This window comes from Anopheles ziemanni, chromosome 3 (genome assembly GCF_943734765.1).
Source record: "Anopheles ziemanni chromosome 3, idAnoZiCoDA_A2_x.2, whole genome shotgun sequence".
Classification (NCBI taxonomy): Eukaryota; Metazoa; Arthropoda; class Insecta; order Diptera; family Culicidae; genus Anopheles; species Anopheles ziemanni.
In genome coordinates, this window is record NC_080706.1 from 78,046,544 (window position 1) to 78,064,567 (window position 18,024).

Here is an 18,024-nt window from a genome sequence, read left to right on the forward strand (position 1 = left end):
TTTGATGAACCATTTCATCATTCCGCTAGCTCGGTGTAAAGCAAAACAAGATCGATGTGAATCGAATTTTAATCCTTTTCAAATTTTATTTTTTCAAAATGTAATTAAAAAAAATGTGTGCGTTTTAATGCTTATATATTAGGCCACCTTTAAAATATAATTTCATATATTTAAGATAACAAATGACGCCACAAATTGACCATTTAGATGTAAAATAAAAGCTCTCATTTCGATCTGAAAGTACCAGAAGTTGAGATGAATCGGTACGCGTGGTGTTTTAATACCCAACGTGCAAAGGAACTGTTGAAAGATCTATTCATCCATGTTGTCTAAATTAGCTGGAGGTTGTATATACCTTGGAATGAGTTAGCCGATTGTCTCGGGTTGCACAACTTCGAATATTAACACGTACACGACTATACTCCACTTCTTTCATACAATAACTATCGAGAACTATTGAAAATTTCAACTACCAAACTAGTTTAAAACAGTAAAATTTATGAACAACAGACACAGCACTGCACAGATGCAAGCGGTCCGCAAACACAAAGCCGGACTTAGCTGAATAAGTTGTCAAAGGTTCGTTGGGTAGCGAGGGATTACAGTTTTAGTCGTTCTTAAACACGTTGACTGCCATGTCACACAAAAGTGGGTGACAGCAGAAATCAGTTCTAAAACGTGATTGACCCATAAATAAATGAAAAAATTATAGTAATATTTAATATCAACTCTTTGGGAAGCTCAGTTTTTGCTTAGCCTTTAAAAATCGTTAGTTTAATAAATTGTATAGACAAATTTTATTTAAAAAGAATGTACTAAAAAAGTGTGCTAAAAACGTTTGGCAATCAACTTGTTAAGCCATTCTATCTGGCTTTTTGTCAGGCTAGAAATCTCTTTGCAAAAATTATAAAAGCATGTTAGAATTTTGATAATTGTTTGATCGTGAAGTCAACTGGAAACATGAGGTATGTGATAAAGCTTTCTATACCTAGTTTATCTATTGATCCAAGTCTATAAAATGATTTTGCACAGTTCGAAACAATAAGGAACTCCCTGTTCTCTGCTATTTAATTTACATGTATGTTTTTCTAGTCGTTCTACGTTAAATCTTACATTGAAATAACTTCAAAGTACAGGAAAATCCACATCATAAAAATAGAAATTCGGTATTTTTGGTATTCGTTACCCCCAAGGGTTAACCCGTACCATACCGCACCGTCGACCGCTCTCGATGGATCGATCGATCGCTTTCGGTTCAAAAATATTATTCACCGTCAGCGGAATCGAAAGACTTCAACGGCCGATAAGAGACGAGCCGTTGTTGCATGTTGCTGCTGCGGGGAGCGGCAGGGAATGTTGTACCGATCTCATGTTACGGTACGCCGAAGCAGAAACGATGACACTCCTCCCATCACGGGAAGGAATATGTCGAGGGTTTGCCCCGTGTGTACTCTTTCCTTTTGCGTACTATTTTTCCTTCCTTCCTTTCTTTTGCCTTCCCGTGTTGTGTGTTGATGTGTTCAAGTGTCAAATAAGGCAACGTCTGGGCGCGTGTTCGTCATCTGGCGGGCTGTCTGTGGCTGAAGTGATTCTTTTTTTTTTGTGCGCCCGATGAGAATCGCTTTGCTGATCAATCAATCGACGAGCTGTCGATGGTGAGATGTGTTTTCATGCCGCGATCGCGATCGTAAATGAGGTTTTTTTTTCATCGCTATTTTTTACTGTCCGATATCCGGGGTTGATGTCATCCATATCTCGTCTCCCCGTGGCAGGATATAGCACTTCGAAGATATCAATCTCAATTTCCACTTCTTACTTTGTTAATTAATGCTCGTCGTCTCATTATTTATTTTTTTGTTTTTTGCAGACGCACGGAAGCCGAACGTTTTGAAAGATGTCAAGTGGTCTGCTTAAAGTGGACCATCCTTCGAACAATGGCTCGGGTCTGGTGCCAGGTCGGTTATCGCTCAGCAGCGACAACCTGACGACGACGGGCAGCAGCAACCGGTTGGGCAATGGCGGGGAACGTGGAGGATCGCTCACACCCAACATCCTGCCATCAATGGACCGGCTCAGTGCGCCGATCATTACGCGCCGAAAATTCAGCTTCCCCGCCAACCTTCACTCGACGGCCCTGCTCGGGTTCCCGGAGATCGGCCGAGGGGACGGGTTCACCGGCAGTGGTTCGTCCCTATCCGCCGCCGGAACAGCCCTCTCCGCACGGCGGCGGCTTAGCAACGTGAGCGACGTCGTGACCCGCAAGCTTTCCAGTACGATCGGTTGGAAGCAACCGGTGTTGCCATCGCAGGATATCATCACGCAGGGCAAGTGCCTCTGTGGCCAGTACATCCGGTGCCGGTTGAAGCGCTCGGGAGTGTTCAACCGCAAGCTGGGACTACAGCGTATCCGCAGCATCGTCGGGACGCCCTCCATACACGTGGTTCGCGAGGTTTTTCCCGCTTTATTGAGTGTAAGCATTGAGAAAGATTAAGCAAGAGTTCCTTCTCATTCTAACAAGAGCACTCTCGTAGGTCGGGGAAGAGCTGGAACGTATGTATCCCCGCATCTACAATGGCATCGCACGACAACTGACGCGGTTCGGACGAGGCGAACTGAAGACACCCGAAACGGCACCCGTCCTCCTCAGCGCCATCGCCCGCGACCTGTTCAAGGCGGACATTACGTGGGGGAAAGTGGTATCGCTGTTCGCCATCGCTGGCGGTCTCTCGGTTGACTGCGTACGCCAGGGACATCCGGACTACCTGCCCAAGCTGGTCGAGGGCGTTGCGGACGTGATCGAAGATGAGCTGGTCAGCTGGATCTCCGAAAACGGTGGATGGGTAGGTGTTGACAATCCTGAAGAATATTTTTTTCAAAATTAACCTTAATATTTCTACCGGGTTTTTTTTACTCTAGATCGGATTGGCAAACAAAGTGCGTCCACCTCAGGAGGAGATCACGTTCACCGGTCGGTGTTTGGTGGGAGCGAGCTGTGTTATAGGACTGTTTATAATCGTATTTCTACTTAAAACGCTAGGGTTGTATTTATTTCCAAATATATTCTCTTAAACAAAACACTGCGAAAACTTTTCCACTACATAGAAATCCGAAAGTAAACAACAACACAGTGTTTTGAAACAAAAGCTGATGTGCTAGAGTTTCTGCTATAGAAGCTTTATTCACTTTTGCAAATAACCATCAAAGGAAACTCAAATCTCTGCCGAAGGAATCTACTGCATCGTCTCTTATCATCAGAACGCAATGGACCAGTTTTGAGATAATAATAATGTGCTTTCGGAAAAGATGGTCTGATCTAAATTTATTAGCATTAACATACTTGATGCGTTGTCCAAAAGGGAATTGGCATACAATTAAGCTAACTATGTTACTTTAAAAATACCAAAACAAGCTAGGATGCTACTAAAACTTGGAAAATGCGGTGGACATTCTTTTACTAGCCTTGAAAACGAAAACAGCTACATTGAGGTGACGCTGACACACTGATTTTTCTCTTAGTTTAACGACGTTGCGTCTAGTAATCTCTGGGTTTTTTTTACTGAAATCAAGCAGAATAACCTTCCCAGTGCTATCAAATTTATCTGAATATAGAACCGTGAAAATGTTAAATAAAATCCCAAGCAGACTCTTCTCTTTTCCTCCTTGGCGTAACGACAGTGGCGAATATAAATTACCACCGCAAATTGTTGGAAAACTGCCAAATAACTGATCAACGGTTATTCTCTCTTTGAATATCTTCAACGGCTTACTGTATACAACTACAAATTTGACTTGCTTGCGTGCAAGAAGACGAACTACGTTCAAATACAAAATTAACCTACTAGAATGAAATTTGTCGGAACGGTACATGATCCAGCTGGGTTCAGATTGGAACTATCAACACTAGCCCAAAGATGAAGTGATCACGACGATCTTCGCGGAAAGGTGATAGTGGTTCGCCGTCCGTGTTTGTTTCCAATAAATGAGAACGGCAAGCAATAATAACACCACCAGCAGCAGCAACAACAGCTAGCAGCCGTCGATAACAGCTACGTTGTAGTATTTCTTTCCGATTCCGGCGGTGGCGCAGTGCAATAAAGTGTAGGCCGTGTCGATGAGGTAGATCGGCCCGCGGTGGTGTCCCCCTGGTGTCACGATATCATGTCGTCGCTGTCGTCGACGTCTTCGTTGCTGGCAGGTGGCGCCGGCCATCAGCAGCAGCAGCAGCATCAGCAGCCTCGCTCGCCCATAGTGGCTGCGGCCGTTGCTGCCGCCGCAGCCATCACGTCGTCGACGATCGGAACACCCGTCGCCGGCGGTGGCGGTGCCAAGCTGAGCAGCGCCGTCGGTTGGGCCAACAAACGGAGCCCCATCCATCATCTCACCACGAGCCAAGATGTGATTAATCAGGTGAGCAAAAACGGAACCACCCAACCAGCAGTTCCTCCACCCCACGACGACGACGACGAGAACGAGCTGTCAACGTTGTCGCTAATCAACCCGTTTCAAGGTTGTACACCTTCGAAGATTATCCCCGGGGGGGGAGGTTTGTTTATTCTGTTTATCGCATTCTCACACCCACCCACTCGTCTTTGGGTTTGTTTTTTTTTTTCGTTTTCGTTCCACGCAGGGAAAATGTCTCTGCGGTGAGTACATTCGGGCCCGGCTGAAGCGGTCCGGTTTGCTCAACCGCAAGACCCTCCAGCGGCTGCGCAACTCGATGGAGGAATGTGCGGCCGAGGCGGGTGCCGGCGTCGTGGTGCGCGAAGCCTTTCCCATCCTGAACGAGATGGGCGAGGAGCTGGAGCGGATGCACCCGCGGCTCTACATCAACGTCAGCCGGCAGATCTCGAACGAACCGTGGGGCGAGCTGACGGAACCGGACACCGTCGGTTACCTGCTGCACGTGGTCGCGAAGGATCTGTTCAAGAGTGGCATCACCTGGGGCAAGGTGATATCGTTGTTCGCGATCGCCGGCGGGTTGGCGGTCGATTGCGTCCGGCAGGACCATCACGATTACCTCCGGCAGCTGATCGAGGGCACGACCGACGTCATCGAGGAGGACCTGAGCGGGTGGCTGGTGGAGCGGGGCGGCTGGCTTGGCCTGCAGGACCATGTGCATCCGCCGGTGGCCGAAATTAGTCTCACCGGATGGCTCAGCATCACCGTGCTCACCCTGTTCGTCATCTACGTCGTGTCGCTGTTCCTGCGGGTACTCGGAACCAACTACAACGTTACACCGGCGGCGGCCACCCGCTCTGACTAATCTCCTGGGGCTCGAATATGCAATGCAAAAGCAAATCTCCTGTTATCGCTTACTACCACTTATTATACTTCCACTAACAAGCATTCCAAAAACAAAAAACAAAAAACGCCTCCCTTGTAACCTTGGGAACGAAAAATCAACCCGATCGATTGTGGCGCAGCAATTTCTCCAAGGGCCTATCGTTTGTCGTTTTCGACTTTCCATCGCTTTTTTTTATCGCTAAACGTGGCGCATTCGTAACCCTATATGCAATATACAGATAAATTTACTGGTGATAATACTAACTGCTAAAAGCAACGAATAGCTAACGAAGTACGAAACACACGTCGACGAGGCGAGGGTAGGTGTCGATTATGATGCATAATGTTTTGTTGTTTAGTTTAGTATGTAATGTTTATTATTGTTTCTATTTAAAGCGTATGTTTTACTATTGTATGGGAACGTTTGTTCACATCCTCCCCCGGGGAGGATTAATTCTTTAGTTTTTTTTTATTTTCTTTTTCGGTTTTGGTAGCGGTGTGGTGAGAAAAGCAATGATCGTATTTGTATGTAGCAGCTTATATAGTGTGAAGAATGAGTACTACAAAGATGGGCTACAATGTACGAAGCGAAAGCAAACAAATGGCAATAAATATGTTAAGCATGCTCCATCTACCCGCCAAGTTGGTAGCAAAATTTGGCAACAAACGTTGGTTAAAAATATTTACCCGCGTGTTTGTTTCATTTACTACATTGCTGATTGAACACCCGAACGGAACAAGTTTGTTTGACTTGAGGTTTTTGATATTTTAATGTAGCTAAACTTTCAAAAAAATATGTCAACTACTACTTTTGGTATCATCAAATTTAGTTTGGCGTTTCATTACGATTTTCAATGTGGTTTGGGTCTAATTTTCTGAGACGGGCACTATTTTTTTTTTAGTTAAAATTGATTTTACGTGCGGGAAAGCACCCTTTTTTCAAGAATGAAAAGAATCACATTGATTTTTATTTGAGTTCAATTTTTTGTTCACTTTTGAAACAAGAAAAGGATTTTAAGGATCATGATAGAAAGAACTGTGAAATGTTTTTGAAAGAGAATTAAAACTTCGTTTGAATTTTTGTAACTACAAAATCAACTGAATAGGACAGTTAATGTGATGTAAAAAATTATTGTATATGCTGATGAGTGTAAGGAAATGGATTGTGCAACTATCAGAGCTAAAAAGCATAAATAGTCAAGGTGATAATGGAAAGGAAGAGTTTTTACAAAAATATTATGCGTACAAGAATGTTGGAGTGATACTTTAAAGGGTATTTTACGCAAGAAAATACGGTAATAGTATCGGAGATTTTTATTAACGACTCAAAACTATTGATACTATTTGATAAAATAGGTTGTAAAAAGTGTGATACCACTTTTGTTCCAGGTTCAGGATATTCATCATTTCGGAAATGGATTAAAATCTTCCATTGACTCTTCTTCGTCAAAGAAAGAGAATTATCACATACAACGGTTTTGCTTACATAATATGCTAGAGATGTAAATAGATACTTTTATTTTTATTGATTTGTTATCAAAAACTGAAGTTAACCACGGTTATACACGTATTGATACGGGCCTATATTGCGCACTCGTCCTTCAAATAATCCTGCTTATCGTCAGCACATTCTGCTAGAGTTATACACCTTTCCATCCACTTCGAAATAGATCCAAATGAATGCGTGTTTGGTTTTTGCCCACCTAACAACATTCTGTTTAGCCTAACAATTTTAGTCACACGCGACACGATCGGTCGGTCGGTCGTTCGATCGGTCAGTTGATTATCGCAGATAGACCTGCAACTGCATCGCTGACTGCAGCAGCACCTTGATGCCCGGCATAAAGCTGGCAATCTGCGCAAAGTCGGACCCGGACACCATCTGCGTGTGCAAGCCAATACCGTTGGCGTAATCGCCGGCCTGGATCAGGGCCACCAGTTGGTTCAGCGAGTTGAGGGTATTTTGCGATAGCTGAAGAGGTTAAAAGGTGGTGAAAATGCAACCCGTCGAATCAGTTCAGTTCCCTTCCTATTTACTTACCCTATTCTCCCGCAGAAGATCGTACAAAGATTCCAACCGTTTCGAGACATCCTCCAGCTTTCGTTTGGTTTGCTACAATAAACATTTCAAAGGTTTGTTATAAAAGATGCACTATTGAACCTGTCCAGCGCGACTCTTCACTTACCGGATTACCCGCCGAGGCTACGCACTGCTTCTTCAGCTCCTCGAATACTGTCTGCATGAATACGTACTGCTCCGGAAGCGGTGGCTTCTGTTTCGGTGGTTCCGGTGCCGGTGGTTGGTACGCGTTTTGCTGCTGCACGTAGCTACCACCGTCCTGCTGCTGACCCTGTCCCGGATAGAACACGCTTCCGTGCGGGCCACCCAGCTGTCCCGGTGCGGCGCTCGGAGGAGCAGCTCCCGGAGCCGTCTGCTGGAAGTTCTGATAGTTGATCGTATTCGCGTTGGCAGACATCGGCGCCGGTGGCATCGACGGCTGGGGACCACCGCCTGACATCGACGGGTTGTACATGGACGGTACCTGCGGTTGCATGTACTGGCCGCCTCCTCCCGGCTGCATGTAGTTACTGTTCGGGTCCGGGTAGCCGTTCGATGGCGCGAGCCCGGCCGGAAGTGGCGATGTTATCGGGGCCATCGGTTGCGGTTCCGCCTTAAGCTGTGGCGCGCGTGGGGAGACAAGCGGGAATAAAGAGAATAAATACACACCAAAAACAGAGGAAACAGAAACGGAAAGCGAATTAGCGAAAGCGGGAACTCTCGATCGATCGGGTTCGAAAACGTCATTGGGTACGCCATTTGCCGGTTCCTAGCGAACCTCCAAGCCAACTAAAAACCACGCACTGACGCACCGCAAAATTGGCGGCAATAGAAAGGAATAGTGAAAGCTACCAGGGAAAAGTCGCTTCGTGCCATACGATTGAGCAGCAGAGCATTATTTTGTTATGGTACAACAGAACTCCTAAGAATCGCCAACAAACAAACTATTAGTAAAGGTAAAAGTGAGAAATGAGAAGAAGTAGCTTATTCATGTTGGGTTCAAGGAAAAAACCCGCCAGAATATCTTGGACTTTTGGTTCATGAACTAGAACAAGCTGACACAGCGTTTGCCGATCGTTTTCGGGCGTCGAATGTAGATACGATTAACCCTTTGCACTCGGAGACATAACCTAAGCGGATGTGTGGACACTACGAGCGAATAAGAAATGATGAAACCGTGGCGTATTTTAAACACCTTCGGATACGAATTACTTCAAACTGGTAAGATGGTATGGCAATCAATAAGTCTCAAAAATTGTAAAGCATCTGCGACACAAACATTTTTAATGGGTTAAGAAAGAACTAATGATTCTTAATTGTCCAAACTCACGGAAACCCTAGAAAAAAGTCTGTTTAAACATATGTTTCATTTTGATTGAATTTTTCGTTTTTTGCAGACTTCATTCTTGCAGGATGTGCTTCTATCGGCGAATCAGTTTATGTTCTGATCCAACTAATTATTTTCCTATCTTCCGAGGAAGCTTTCAAGTTTACTATTAAAGAGAAAGTGTAAGACTTTCGTAAGGAAATAAATATTGTCGGGTACCATGGTTGCCTAAAAGTAAGCTAACAAAACCGGATAAATTTTCCCAAACTCCGCCTGTCCTCATTCGTCATTTCGATGATTTCCACACATATAAAACAGCCTAAGTTGAAACGGCACAAAACGAGTGCAAAGGGTTAAATAATTTCGCTGACGTTTTATCAGTTTCAAGCAGAATGGGATAAAGAAAATTATCATAGAGAAAGGTAAACTTGAGAAAAGTTATAAGATTATGAGTCATAACATCTACTGAAAAATTGTGTAATCGAAATGAACATGGACTATTAGAAAGGTAAGTAGAAGAATGATCAAACATGATTGAATATGAACTTATGGAAGAAGGTATTTTCAAAAACAAATCAAACAAACAACGAAGAGAAGAACAAAAAAACAGGAAAAACACAACGGAACTGTGGATCAATGTTTTGTAAACGGCTAACCTGCGGCGAGGAGCGGTTCGAGTGGTCGTTCGAGTGCGAGTCAATGATTCGACGCCACCGTCTGGTGCCGGCGTGGCAGGCGGACATTTCGTACTGCTGATCCGCACCGTGCTGGAGAACCGCACACAAGAGGAAACGAAGAGCAACGAGGAGGTAGGTTGGGGTACAAAAAGCAAGAGCACCAGTACAAAAATACCCATTGAGGAGTGCGTACAAAAAGAGGTGGGGGAGAGGAAAAAAATCAATGACCACCCTCCCCAGAACGACCGCGCAGGAGAGAAGGATAGTAAGCGTAACGGAACGGGAAAGAACAATAGAAGGCCAGAAAGAAAGAAAAATACCATGTGAGAAAGAAGGTCGGTCGAAAGAGTGACTAAAGGCAAATCAGGAGTTAAAGGTTTTGTTAGAAACCTTCCACCTAAAAAAAAACAACAAACAAAGGTTCCCCGGATACGGCCCGGGGTGCCACCGGGTTGACCATACTCACTTGTGGCCGGGAGGAGCTCTTCAACGCGGGCGGATCGTTCCATCCCGGTGGTGGCGTTGGGTTGCGCTGAACGTTGGCAAGTGGTGGAGGGCCGGCAGCGGCCGAAGGTGGCGGACCGTAGCCCGCCGACAGGTCCGGAATGTACGGCGAAGGCTGGACGAGTGGGGCTGGTGTGAACGGTTTGTAAGCATTCGGTTGGTTCGGTTGGGAAGCAGTCGGAGGAACTCCTACCCCACCAGCGGGTTGCAAAGGGTTGTAGAACGACGGTTGATTCTGGCCCGCCTGTGCAGGCTGGTTCATGACGGGTGCACTGTTGAACGGGCCTCCGGGAGCGGTGGAAGGTTGCGGCTGCTGGTAGGCCACGGGGTTGTAAAAGTTCGAGCTGGTTTGACCATAGTTTGGTCCGGATGTGACCGATGGGTCGAGAACGTACTTCGCGCGTCCAAGAGTTGGTCCACCGGATTGCGAACTGACGCTGGAGGGGCGTGGTGGTTGCGCTGGGTCCGCTGGAAGACTATTGCCCGGAGGCGGTCCCATCGGTGGCTTCGAGGCTGCCATTGGAGGCTGCACAGCTGGAGGAGGAACCGATGCTGCAGGCGGTTGGAAGGGAGACGTGTTCCATCCAGGTTGCGCCAGGGTCGAATTGAGTGTCGGAACGGGGACGGGTGTGGGTACCATCGGTGGCGCCGGCTGCCCATAGGCGGACTTCATCTTGGCCGCCTGTCCAATCGTTGGGAACATTGGATTAAATGGAGGGGGTTGTTGCCCCACGCCACCGAGACCAGTTGCATTGTTGTAGCCAGGTCTTGCACTTCCCGCACCTCCACCGTACACCGGGGCAGGGGCGTAACTCTTATGGCCAAGCGCGTAGTAAAGCCGCTCACGAAGCTCCTCCATCTCGGGATCGGTCGAATTTCCCAAGTACGTCAGTGCCGAAGGAAGTGATCCTTGCGCGGCCAATAAGCTCGCGTATTGGGACAACAAATCCGCCAGCTTACCAACGGCCTGCGACGAGCGACCTTGGCGTTCGAGCGCTTTCTGCAGTAACATCGACACCTCAACGAGCTCCTGCAGATCCCGGTTGCTATTATTATTCTTATCCAATTCGTCTTCACCACCGACACCAACGTCTACCCCCGTTCCCTTCGAGAGGTTCCACGCCTCCACCAATCGCTCCGTGCTTCCGGCACAAATATAGCACAGGATGGCATTCCGTGCAAGCTCACCGTTACTGCCAGCTTCTTTCTGGAGCCGCTCACCCAACCGCTCGCAGAGCAGTGGCAGTTGTCCCTTGCAGTGCGTGATGGCCGCCACCAATGCTTCCTTCCACGAGTCGACCGTACACTGCGTCACGACGCCGGTCCAATCACATGTCACGAGCGCGGAGATGATGTTCGAAAGATAGTTCTCATGGTTCTTCAGATAACGGTACTGCACCTTTGCTAGGAGATCAGATCCACCTACAAACAAACACAAAGAGCATTATTTAACAGCGTTTTACTAATTGAATTGAATTGAATAATTGAACAGGAAAATACAGCCGCATACTTGGAGCGTCAAACGATCTTAGCCTACTGTTGTATGCACTTCATGGGGAATCGAAAAACTTACTGCTTGGAAAACCAAACCAGTTAAGTAGGCAATTCGTAGCTTTCTAGGATCTACCCAAGACGGTAAAACGAGAGGTCGATGCAAAACTTTTTTCTACTCCGCCATGGTTTTGACAATTAATTCAAAATGTTTAACATACTTGCATTATGGGGGAGGTTTTCGCAATAATCTTTTAAGCGGTACAGGCCACCCGAAACTGGATCACAGTGTTCCAATTGAGAAAGTCCCATGCAATCGAAAATGTTCCTGGCTACCTTTTGCCAGATCGTATACCGAACTTCTTATGCTGCTCAGTTGATGAAATATACCAAGTTTGCCAGTTTGATCTTTGACGCTAAATCATAATTGTAAGCAAAATTCAAAATAATTGTTTAACATATTCCCACGGTTTCCGGCTCATTACATGGTCTGCTGCGACCTCTCTTTTTACCGATGTTGACTTAATCCGTTCACTGTACAAAGCGGTATAAATTTTCCCCCAGCATAGGCGCCAAAACTAGCTCTAACAACATACCATTCATGGCAAGTATCAACGCCTCACTCGTCTTTCCGGCCTGCATACACAGCTCGACTGCCGCCTCCAGGTTACCGGTCAGCAACGCCTCACAGATCAACCCTTCACTGTCCTGACCGGTGCGAATCTTGTACGGTATCTGTTCCGGTTTACCATTCATCTGGCGCACCTCGGCATCAACCTGTTGGCCTCCGTTGACAGCACTAATGGCGTCAAAAACTGCATTGTTATCGGTAATCTAAAACAAAAGTTGGTAAAAGTATTCCGGTTATTTTATTGTTATCCATCTTAACTTTGCCTGTGATCACTTCAAATGAAAAAGTTAAACTCTCCTCACAATTCTGACCCACAACGCAAAAATCCTTACAGTGGTAAAACCAAACTACTTCATGGGAGGTCGAGGGTTCTACATCGATCGAAAGGGGGTTCTAGTTTTTAGGAAAAACCATTTAGTTTTGTAGGAAAAACCATGCAAAATTTCTCTGCTTTATAACGAATTATTGCCGTTGGGATGGAAAAATCAAACATCTGCTTACCGATAAATCAGTACTTTCGTCCGTACTGGTTTCCGTTTCGGTAGAATTATTCTAGACGACACGTTGGGCAGTAACAAGAGCGTAAAAGTATGTGTTGATATTGTGTTAAGGTATCGCAAGAACGACCATATGTGTCAAAAATATATTAAATTTCGCCCCGAAATGAGAATTTTTAAAAAATATCAACAACCAACCAAAGGAAACCATTCGATTAAACATCAAAACAAACGATATGAAAGCAACAAGTTGAAATCAACAACATAAAAAATTATTGGACAAAAGTAAAATCCGTTGTTTTACAGACTAACAAAAAGTAATTATTTGATCTATCGAATTACGGGTGGGTCCTGAATTTATGCTTCAAAACATTTACATTTTACATTGTGTTGTTGCTTCACAAGTTCATGTGTAAGCGTAGATTTTGAAGGTTTAGCACTACGTAACCAAATATACGATACTAATTCCCCTTTTCTTTATCAGTATGAAAAATAGAAGTTGCAATATTCATGAAAATTATTAAATTTAGGCAACACAGAAGGCAGTACAGATTTACGATCCAGTACATTCCAGCCAGTTATTAACTCAACTATAGAAGCCCTGATGAACGATTTAATATAGTACTAAAATATTCAAGTGGGTAATTGAAGCGGACAACGCTACAAGGATTGTTAAACACAGACATTGAGAAATAAATCTTATAGTTCAACCGATTCAGGACTTCCCCCTTCAAATTATTCGGTACAAAACGAAAATCAAAAGTCCACATAAGATAAATAGAAGAGGAAACTTCTCATCAGGGACAAACGAAAAGCCGTAATTATCTCTACTTACTCGACTCAATCCGGCCATTTGATCGCTAAGCCCATCGACTGGGTTCTGCTCACCGGGAGGTTCCGATTCGACGACATACTTTTTAAACTTATCTGCCACATCCTCTGCTTGGTATCCTAAAATAGGTAAACAAAAAGTGTTATAGCATCGAAAATGACAAAAAACTATCCTAAATGTTTTCTACCGAGCAAATTGAGCATCTCTGCATGTGGATCACCCTCAAAGTTGGCCTTCAAGAAGTACCACAGCAACCGGGAATGCTGATCGTTCGTTTGGTCCGCCTTCTGGCGACAATACTCGACGAAATTGCCCTCGGCCAGCACCTGTTCGAGTTGGTTCGAGCGCTCGACCAACTCCGGATCGGTAACAACCTGGTTCACGCGCACCGTACGATCGTTACCATTGAATGTGACTAATTTTCCTCCGAACTGCAAGCAAAAAATGAATTCCCAGAATAATCCTTGCCTGGACTCTAAGAGCTTATTTAACCCATCGTCTTACCCCGAAACATGCACCAACTGGCCTCCGCATCCAGCGCGGAGGGCGCTTAAGATCGTTTGATTCGGTTAGCGATTGAGCCGGAACCTGCTGCATCGGCTCATGTCCAATGTTCGCCATGCCGGGGAACGAATCGGCAATTTTGTTGCTCGTCTGCACCTGCTGATGGACGCCACCGTGGATCGAGTAGATGCTTACGTTGCCATCGAAGCTCGAACCGGCAAGTAAGGCCGGATTACGGGGGCACCAGGCCACATCAAAGTTCCACTGGTTGGTGGTAGCAATTTCGGACAGAATCTCTCCGTTCGGATCGTCCGTGTTTTGGTTCCAGCAAATGATCCGATTGTCCTTGCCACAGGAAGCGACCAGATCATGATCCTTAGGGCACCACGTCAGTCCCAGCACGCCCCGTTGGTGAATGTGGAACGTTTTGGCCGGTGCCGTCGCGTACCGGAGATCCCACAGCTGCACCGTGGGCGATTGGTCTTCCTCACTAGCGAGCCATAGCTGTGTGGCCACATCCGGATGCCACTGAGCGACTCGCCATCGAATGCGGGACTGTGTGTCGCTCAGCTTAATGATCGGTTCGTTTTTGCGCAGGTCCCAGATGACGCAACGGGAGGAGAACACCGACGCCAGGATGTGTTGCACCTGCCGGTTCCACGCCAATCCCTGCACATCTTCCAGCGGGGCCACCTTCGCCCCCGGGCTCATCGGTTTGGCGGTATTATTCAGATCCCAGATGAATATTTCCGACTCGGAAGCACCGCTAGCCACCAGATTGTACTGGAACGGATTGTAGTCCAGGCTTCGGACGGCACCCTGATGTTTTTCCTGCTGAGCCACCAAAGCGTTCTGACCTGCCAGCAGCTGTGCCACGTTGTACACTTGTAGCACACCACTCTCGCAACCACCCGTTATCAGGCCACTCGGTGTGGTACCGGGATCTCCGGCCCCACCGACCAGCGGTGACCATAGCAATTTCTGGAAGCGATGTGCACTCGGTTGGCTTCCCTTCAGCTCCAGATCGTAGCTCGGATCGGCCAGATTGATCGAGTATACCTCCAGCGCGGCCGCTGTGTTGAACGAGGCGTCCAGCTGCTGAGCGGCCGTTCCGGCAGCCAGCATTACCGAGCTTTGCTGCGCCGGCGACCACGCCACGTTCACCATCTTCTGCAGCTCCTTCACTTTCATCGTGAATCCTCTCTCGGAGCTGCTGTGATGGAAGAATGCGGAAAGACGAAAGACGGAGTTAATTGACAAAACATATCCAGAACTGGGGCACCAAGTAAAGGTCATTGAACTTTTCCAGAATGTTGTCATGGGCTGCATGGTTCCGAAAATGTTGATCTTAAAAAAATAGGAAAATTATCTTCACAACCTGAACGAGCATTCGCCTACAGCCTGCGGTTGTTGTTTATTGACTTCACCACCTTGTACGGAAGATTAAATGGCATCGCAGGGAACTAACAATTGGATGCAGAACAAAAAACTGATGACTTGGCCAAACCCAAAACGAAAACATTGCTGCGCTGTCAACTGATCAACAGTCGATAGAAAATTACTTATTTCCAACGATTTTCACGAAACTTTTTCACTATCTCCTTCGTCGCGCTTACCTGTACACAATTAAACACTAATTCCAACGATTCACAAACGAATTAAGACCCTTTTTGCGGCCAATTGCAGCGACCAGTCGTGCGGAATCTTGCTTCTCGCAACGAAAGTTTTCTGTGCGGCAAGCGGCAAACGAGCTGTCACACGTTCCAACGTGGCTCATTTGTAGGGATGCAAGGTCGGAGCTGAATGGGCTGGATTCAATCGTTCCTACGGGAAGCTTTCCTATCACAACACAATTTTAATACAATTAACTATGCGCGCTCCATGTAAGAGAATTTGTCGTTCATTAGAAATTGTTACTGGATACGGGAGTGAATGAAATTTCGACATTCCTATCAACGATTGTCTTGAAAATGGCAAGAAATTGTTCTGAGCCTGGAGCTAATTGACAGACTTACTCCTTTTTCAATCGGAGTTTAACGATTCGATCCTTTAACAGAGCTACAAGTCCCATCACAATTCGCCACCAAAAGGTAAACAAATGTCAAGCAAACGTGATTGTCGCTTATCTATCACTAGAACTAAAATGAAAGCAGCAAAGTATATATATAACGTACTTTGTTCCGGGGAACGTGTCATTTGAAAGGAGAGCAGGTTAGCACTCCCCTTGACAAGGATGGAACACACAATCTGAGATCAGTAGGCACTTTCAGAAGAAAGCTGATCTCGGCCATTTTTTTATATTCTTAATTTCATTTACGGTCGACAGATGCTTTTAAAATATTAATATCTATATTTTTATCCCCATAGTTTGGATTTTCAACTCTGTTTCAACACGGCAAGTGCTAATCCATTTGAATAAGCAGAACAAGAATACTACTGCTGTTACAACTTTTTTTAGATTGTCGCACACCTGGTAGAACATTATAAACAAACACACGATCGTTCACGTGTTTGAAAAGAGGTAATTATGTTAAAACCTGTTGGGCAAAATCAACTTTAAAATGAATACAGCTCAGTTACACAAACTTTAAAGAAGAATAAAACGGCATACTAATGTAACTCATCAACAAGATTGAGAACAACAAATGTTGCTTCAAAATCACCTACATGTAAGTACAGTAAGTGGGGTAAATAGACATTTATTAAGCTGTGACTACAAAACCAAAGATGCTGTTTATATCACATCGGTGAAAGCAAGGCGTTTTAAGTATAATAAAAATCTCCCTTTGCTACAAGGGTCCTGTGGCGCAATGGATAACGCGTCTGACTACGGATCAGAAGATTCCAGGTTCGACTCCTGGCAGGATCGGAAGTAGGAAACTTTTTTTGAAGTTTTGTAAGATAAAAATCTATTTTGCTTTTGACTGAAATGGTTTGGTTTGATTTAATTTTTTTTTTCGTTCCAAAATAAAACGACATATCAAATAAATTTACTTTTTTTAAATTATATATTCTACTGCATGAAATACATCTAACAAAACTGGAAAACAAATCATTTGCAATGTTCTTTTAGTTTCTTCAACTATTGTGGGCTGCCGATTCTCGCCAATTTCGTTTGATCATTTCAATGATTTGGGCATAGAGTGATGATTTGGAGAAATAATAGCACGTGCAAATGATGATGAATATCCAAGCCATATACAGCCAGTAGTCTGTCTTGTGTTCCACCTTATTCAACAGTGGGCCCTTGAAGTCATCCGATATGTAGTGCAGCACAGTGTTGCTGCTCTTCTGATTTACCAACCGTGGTTCCACACCGCTGTGGCGCGTTACAAACTTGGCCAGCGATGCCAGCGTTATCGCTGTTCCGTTGTACTTCACCAACGGTCGACCCTGGTGGAAAAACATGATCGTTGGCAGCCCAACGATGCCGAATTCCGCGTTCAGAACGTGAAAGTTATACGCATCGATGGCGGCCACGGTCAGGTCGGGAAAGTGTCGTGCTAATGCGTTGAAATGCGGTGCTACCATCGCACTGTGAATACATGTCCTGGTGTAAAACAGCATCACAACGCAGCTTCCCGCTTGGTTCCTTTTCGTAGAGTTGCCGTGCGGTGCTAGCACACTGATCACCTCCTTGAGGGAAGTTATCATATGCATTGTACCGTTGCCTTCCACGGGGACACATTTAACACGCAGAGAAGATTTGCGACCATCCGCATTGGTTCCGTCCTCAAGGCCATCTTCATCCGATAATGAACAGGAGCGTTTGTCTGCGTATGTTATGAAATCGTACAGCGAACTCTGCAATGATTGGCGTTGCGTTAATGCTTCTGGTCGTTCGATTTCTTCGTCCTTTGTTTCTGATTTTGCAACATTGCTGCCGCTGCCAAACGGGCTCGATTCAAGAAACTCGCCGTTTAGTATCTGCGCGTAGAACTCCAAACTCTTGAACTGGAAACCATCGCAGAGGTTTACTGTGTTTACTGTAAATAAAACTGCATAAACCGCCAACCCATTAATCAAGCAACCCATACAATGTCCTTAGATGCTATTTAACTTACGAAAAACTAAAGCTAAATGGGATTTTGTGGAAATCATTTGTAAACACTGCCGAACGTAGTTCGATCACGCACAACACTAGTTTTTCACAGAATGAAGCTTTGTTTACATCTGCAACTGCCAGCTGGCTGACAGCTTCTGTCTCATGTCACTTTTT

At 45.5% G+C, this 18,024-nt stretch overlaps 4 protein-coding genes and 2 non-coding genes across 6 annotated transcripts; 4 read left to right on the forward strand and 2 right to left on the reverse strand.

The window, feature by feature from the left end:
* Positions 1 to 1,894: 1,894 nt before the first annotated feature.
* LOC131287243 (bcl-2-related ovarian killer protein-like) lies at positions 1,895 to 3,069 on the forward strand. The gene is made up of 3 exons (XM_058316276.1): positions 1,895 to 2,470; positions 2,532 to 2,840; positions 2,917 to 3,069. Exons 1-3 carry the CDS (start codon positions 1,895 to 1,897, stop codon positions 3,067 to 3,069), a joined length of 1,038 nt encoding a protein of 345 aa, XP_058172259.1.
* Positions 3,070 to 3,922: 853 nt separating this feature from the next.
* Positions 3,923 to 5,400, forward strand: LOC131286545 (bcl-2-related ovarian killer protein-like). Its single transcript, XM_058315510.1, has 2 exons — positions 3,923 to 4,407; positions 4,628 to 5,400. The coding sequence occupies exons 1-2, from the start codon at positions 4,159 to 4,161 to the stop codon at positions 5,261 to 5,263; spliced, it is 885 nt and encodes a 294-aa protein (XP_058171493.1). The 5' UTR covers positions 3,923 to 4,158; the 3' UTR covers positions 5,264 to 5,400.
* A 1,648-nt stretch (positions 5,401 to 7,048) lies between these two features.
* On the reverse strand, positions 7,049 to 15,001 carry LOC131289181 (protein transport protein Sec31A). The gene is made up of 8 exons (XM_058318389.1): positions 13,806 to 15,001; positions 13,489 to 13,732; positions 13,305 to 13,420; positions 11,938 to 12,175; positions 9,813 to 11,272; positions 7,470 to 7,961; positions 7,325 to 7,396; positions 7,049 to 7,255 (listed from the first exon to the last, which is right to left on the reverse strand). Exons 1-8 carry the CDS (start codon positions 14,994 to 14,996, stop codon positions 7,067 to 7,069), a joined length of 4,002 nt encoding a protein of 1,333 aa, XP_058174372.1. The 5' UTR covers positions 14,997 to 15,001; the 3' UTR covers positions 7,049 to 7,066.
* Positions 15,002 to 15,994: 993 nt separating this feature from the next.
* On the forward strand, positions 15,995 to 16,101 carry LOC131290105 (U6atac minor spliceosomal RNA). Its single transcript, XR_009189285.1, has one exon. It is a non-coding gene; the product is annotated as a U6atac minor spliceosomal RNA (small nuclear RNA).
* Positions 16,102 to 16,601: 500 nt separating this feature from the next.
* Trnar-acg (transfer RNA arginine (anticodon ACG)) lies at positions 16,602 to 16,674 on the forward strand. The gene has a single exon. It is a non-coding gene; the product is annotated as a tRNA-Arg (tRNA).
* A 130-nt stretch (positions 16,675 to 16,804) lies between these two features.
* Positions 16,805 to 17,955, reverse strand: LOC131287441 (thioredoxin domain-containing protein 15). The gene is made up of 2 exons (XM_058316489.1): positions 17,870 to 17,955; positions 16,805 to 17,803 (listed from the first exon to the last, which is right to left on the reverse strand). Exons 1-2 carry the CDS (start codon positions 17,904 to 17,906, stop codon positions 16,884 to 16,886), a joined length of 957 nt encoding a protein of 318 aa, XP_058172472.1. The 5' UTR covers positions 17,907 to 17,955; the 3' UTR covers positions 16,805 to 16,883.
* Positions 17,956 to 18,024: the final 69 nt, after the last annotated feature.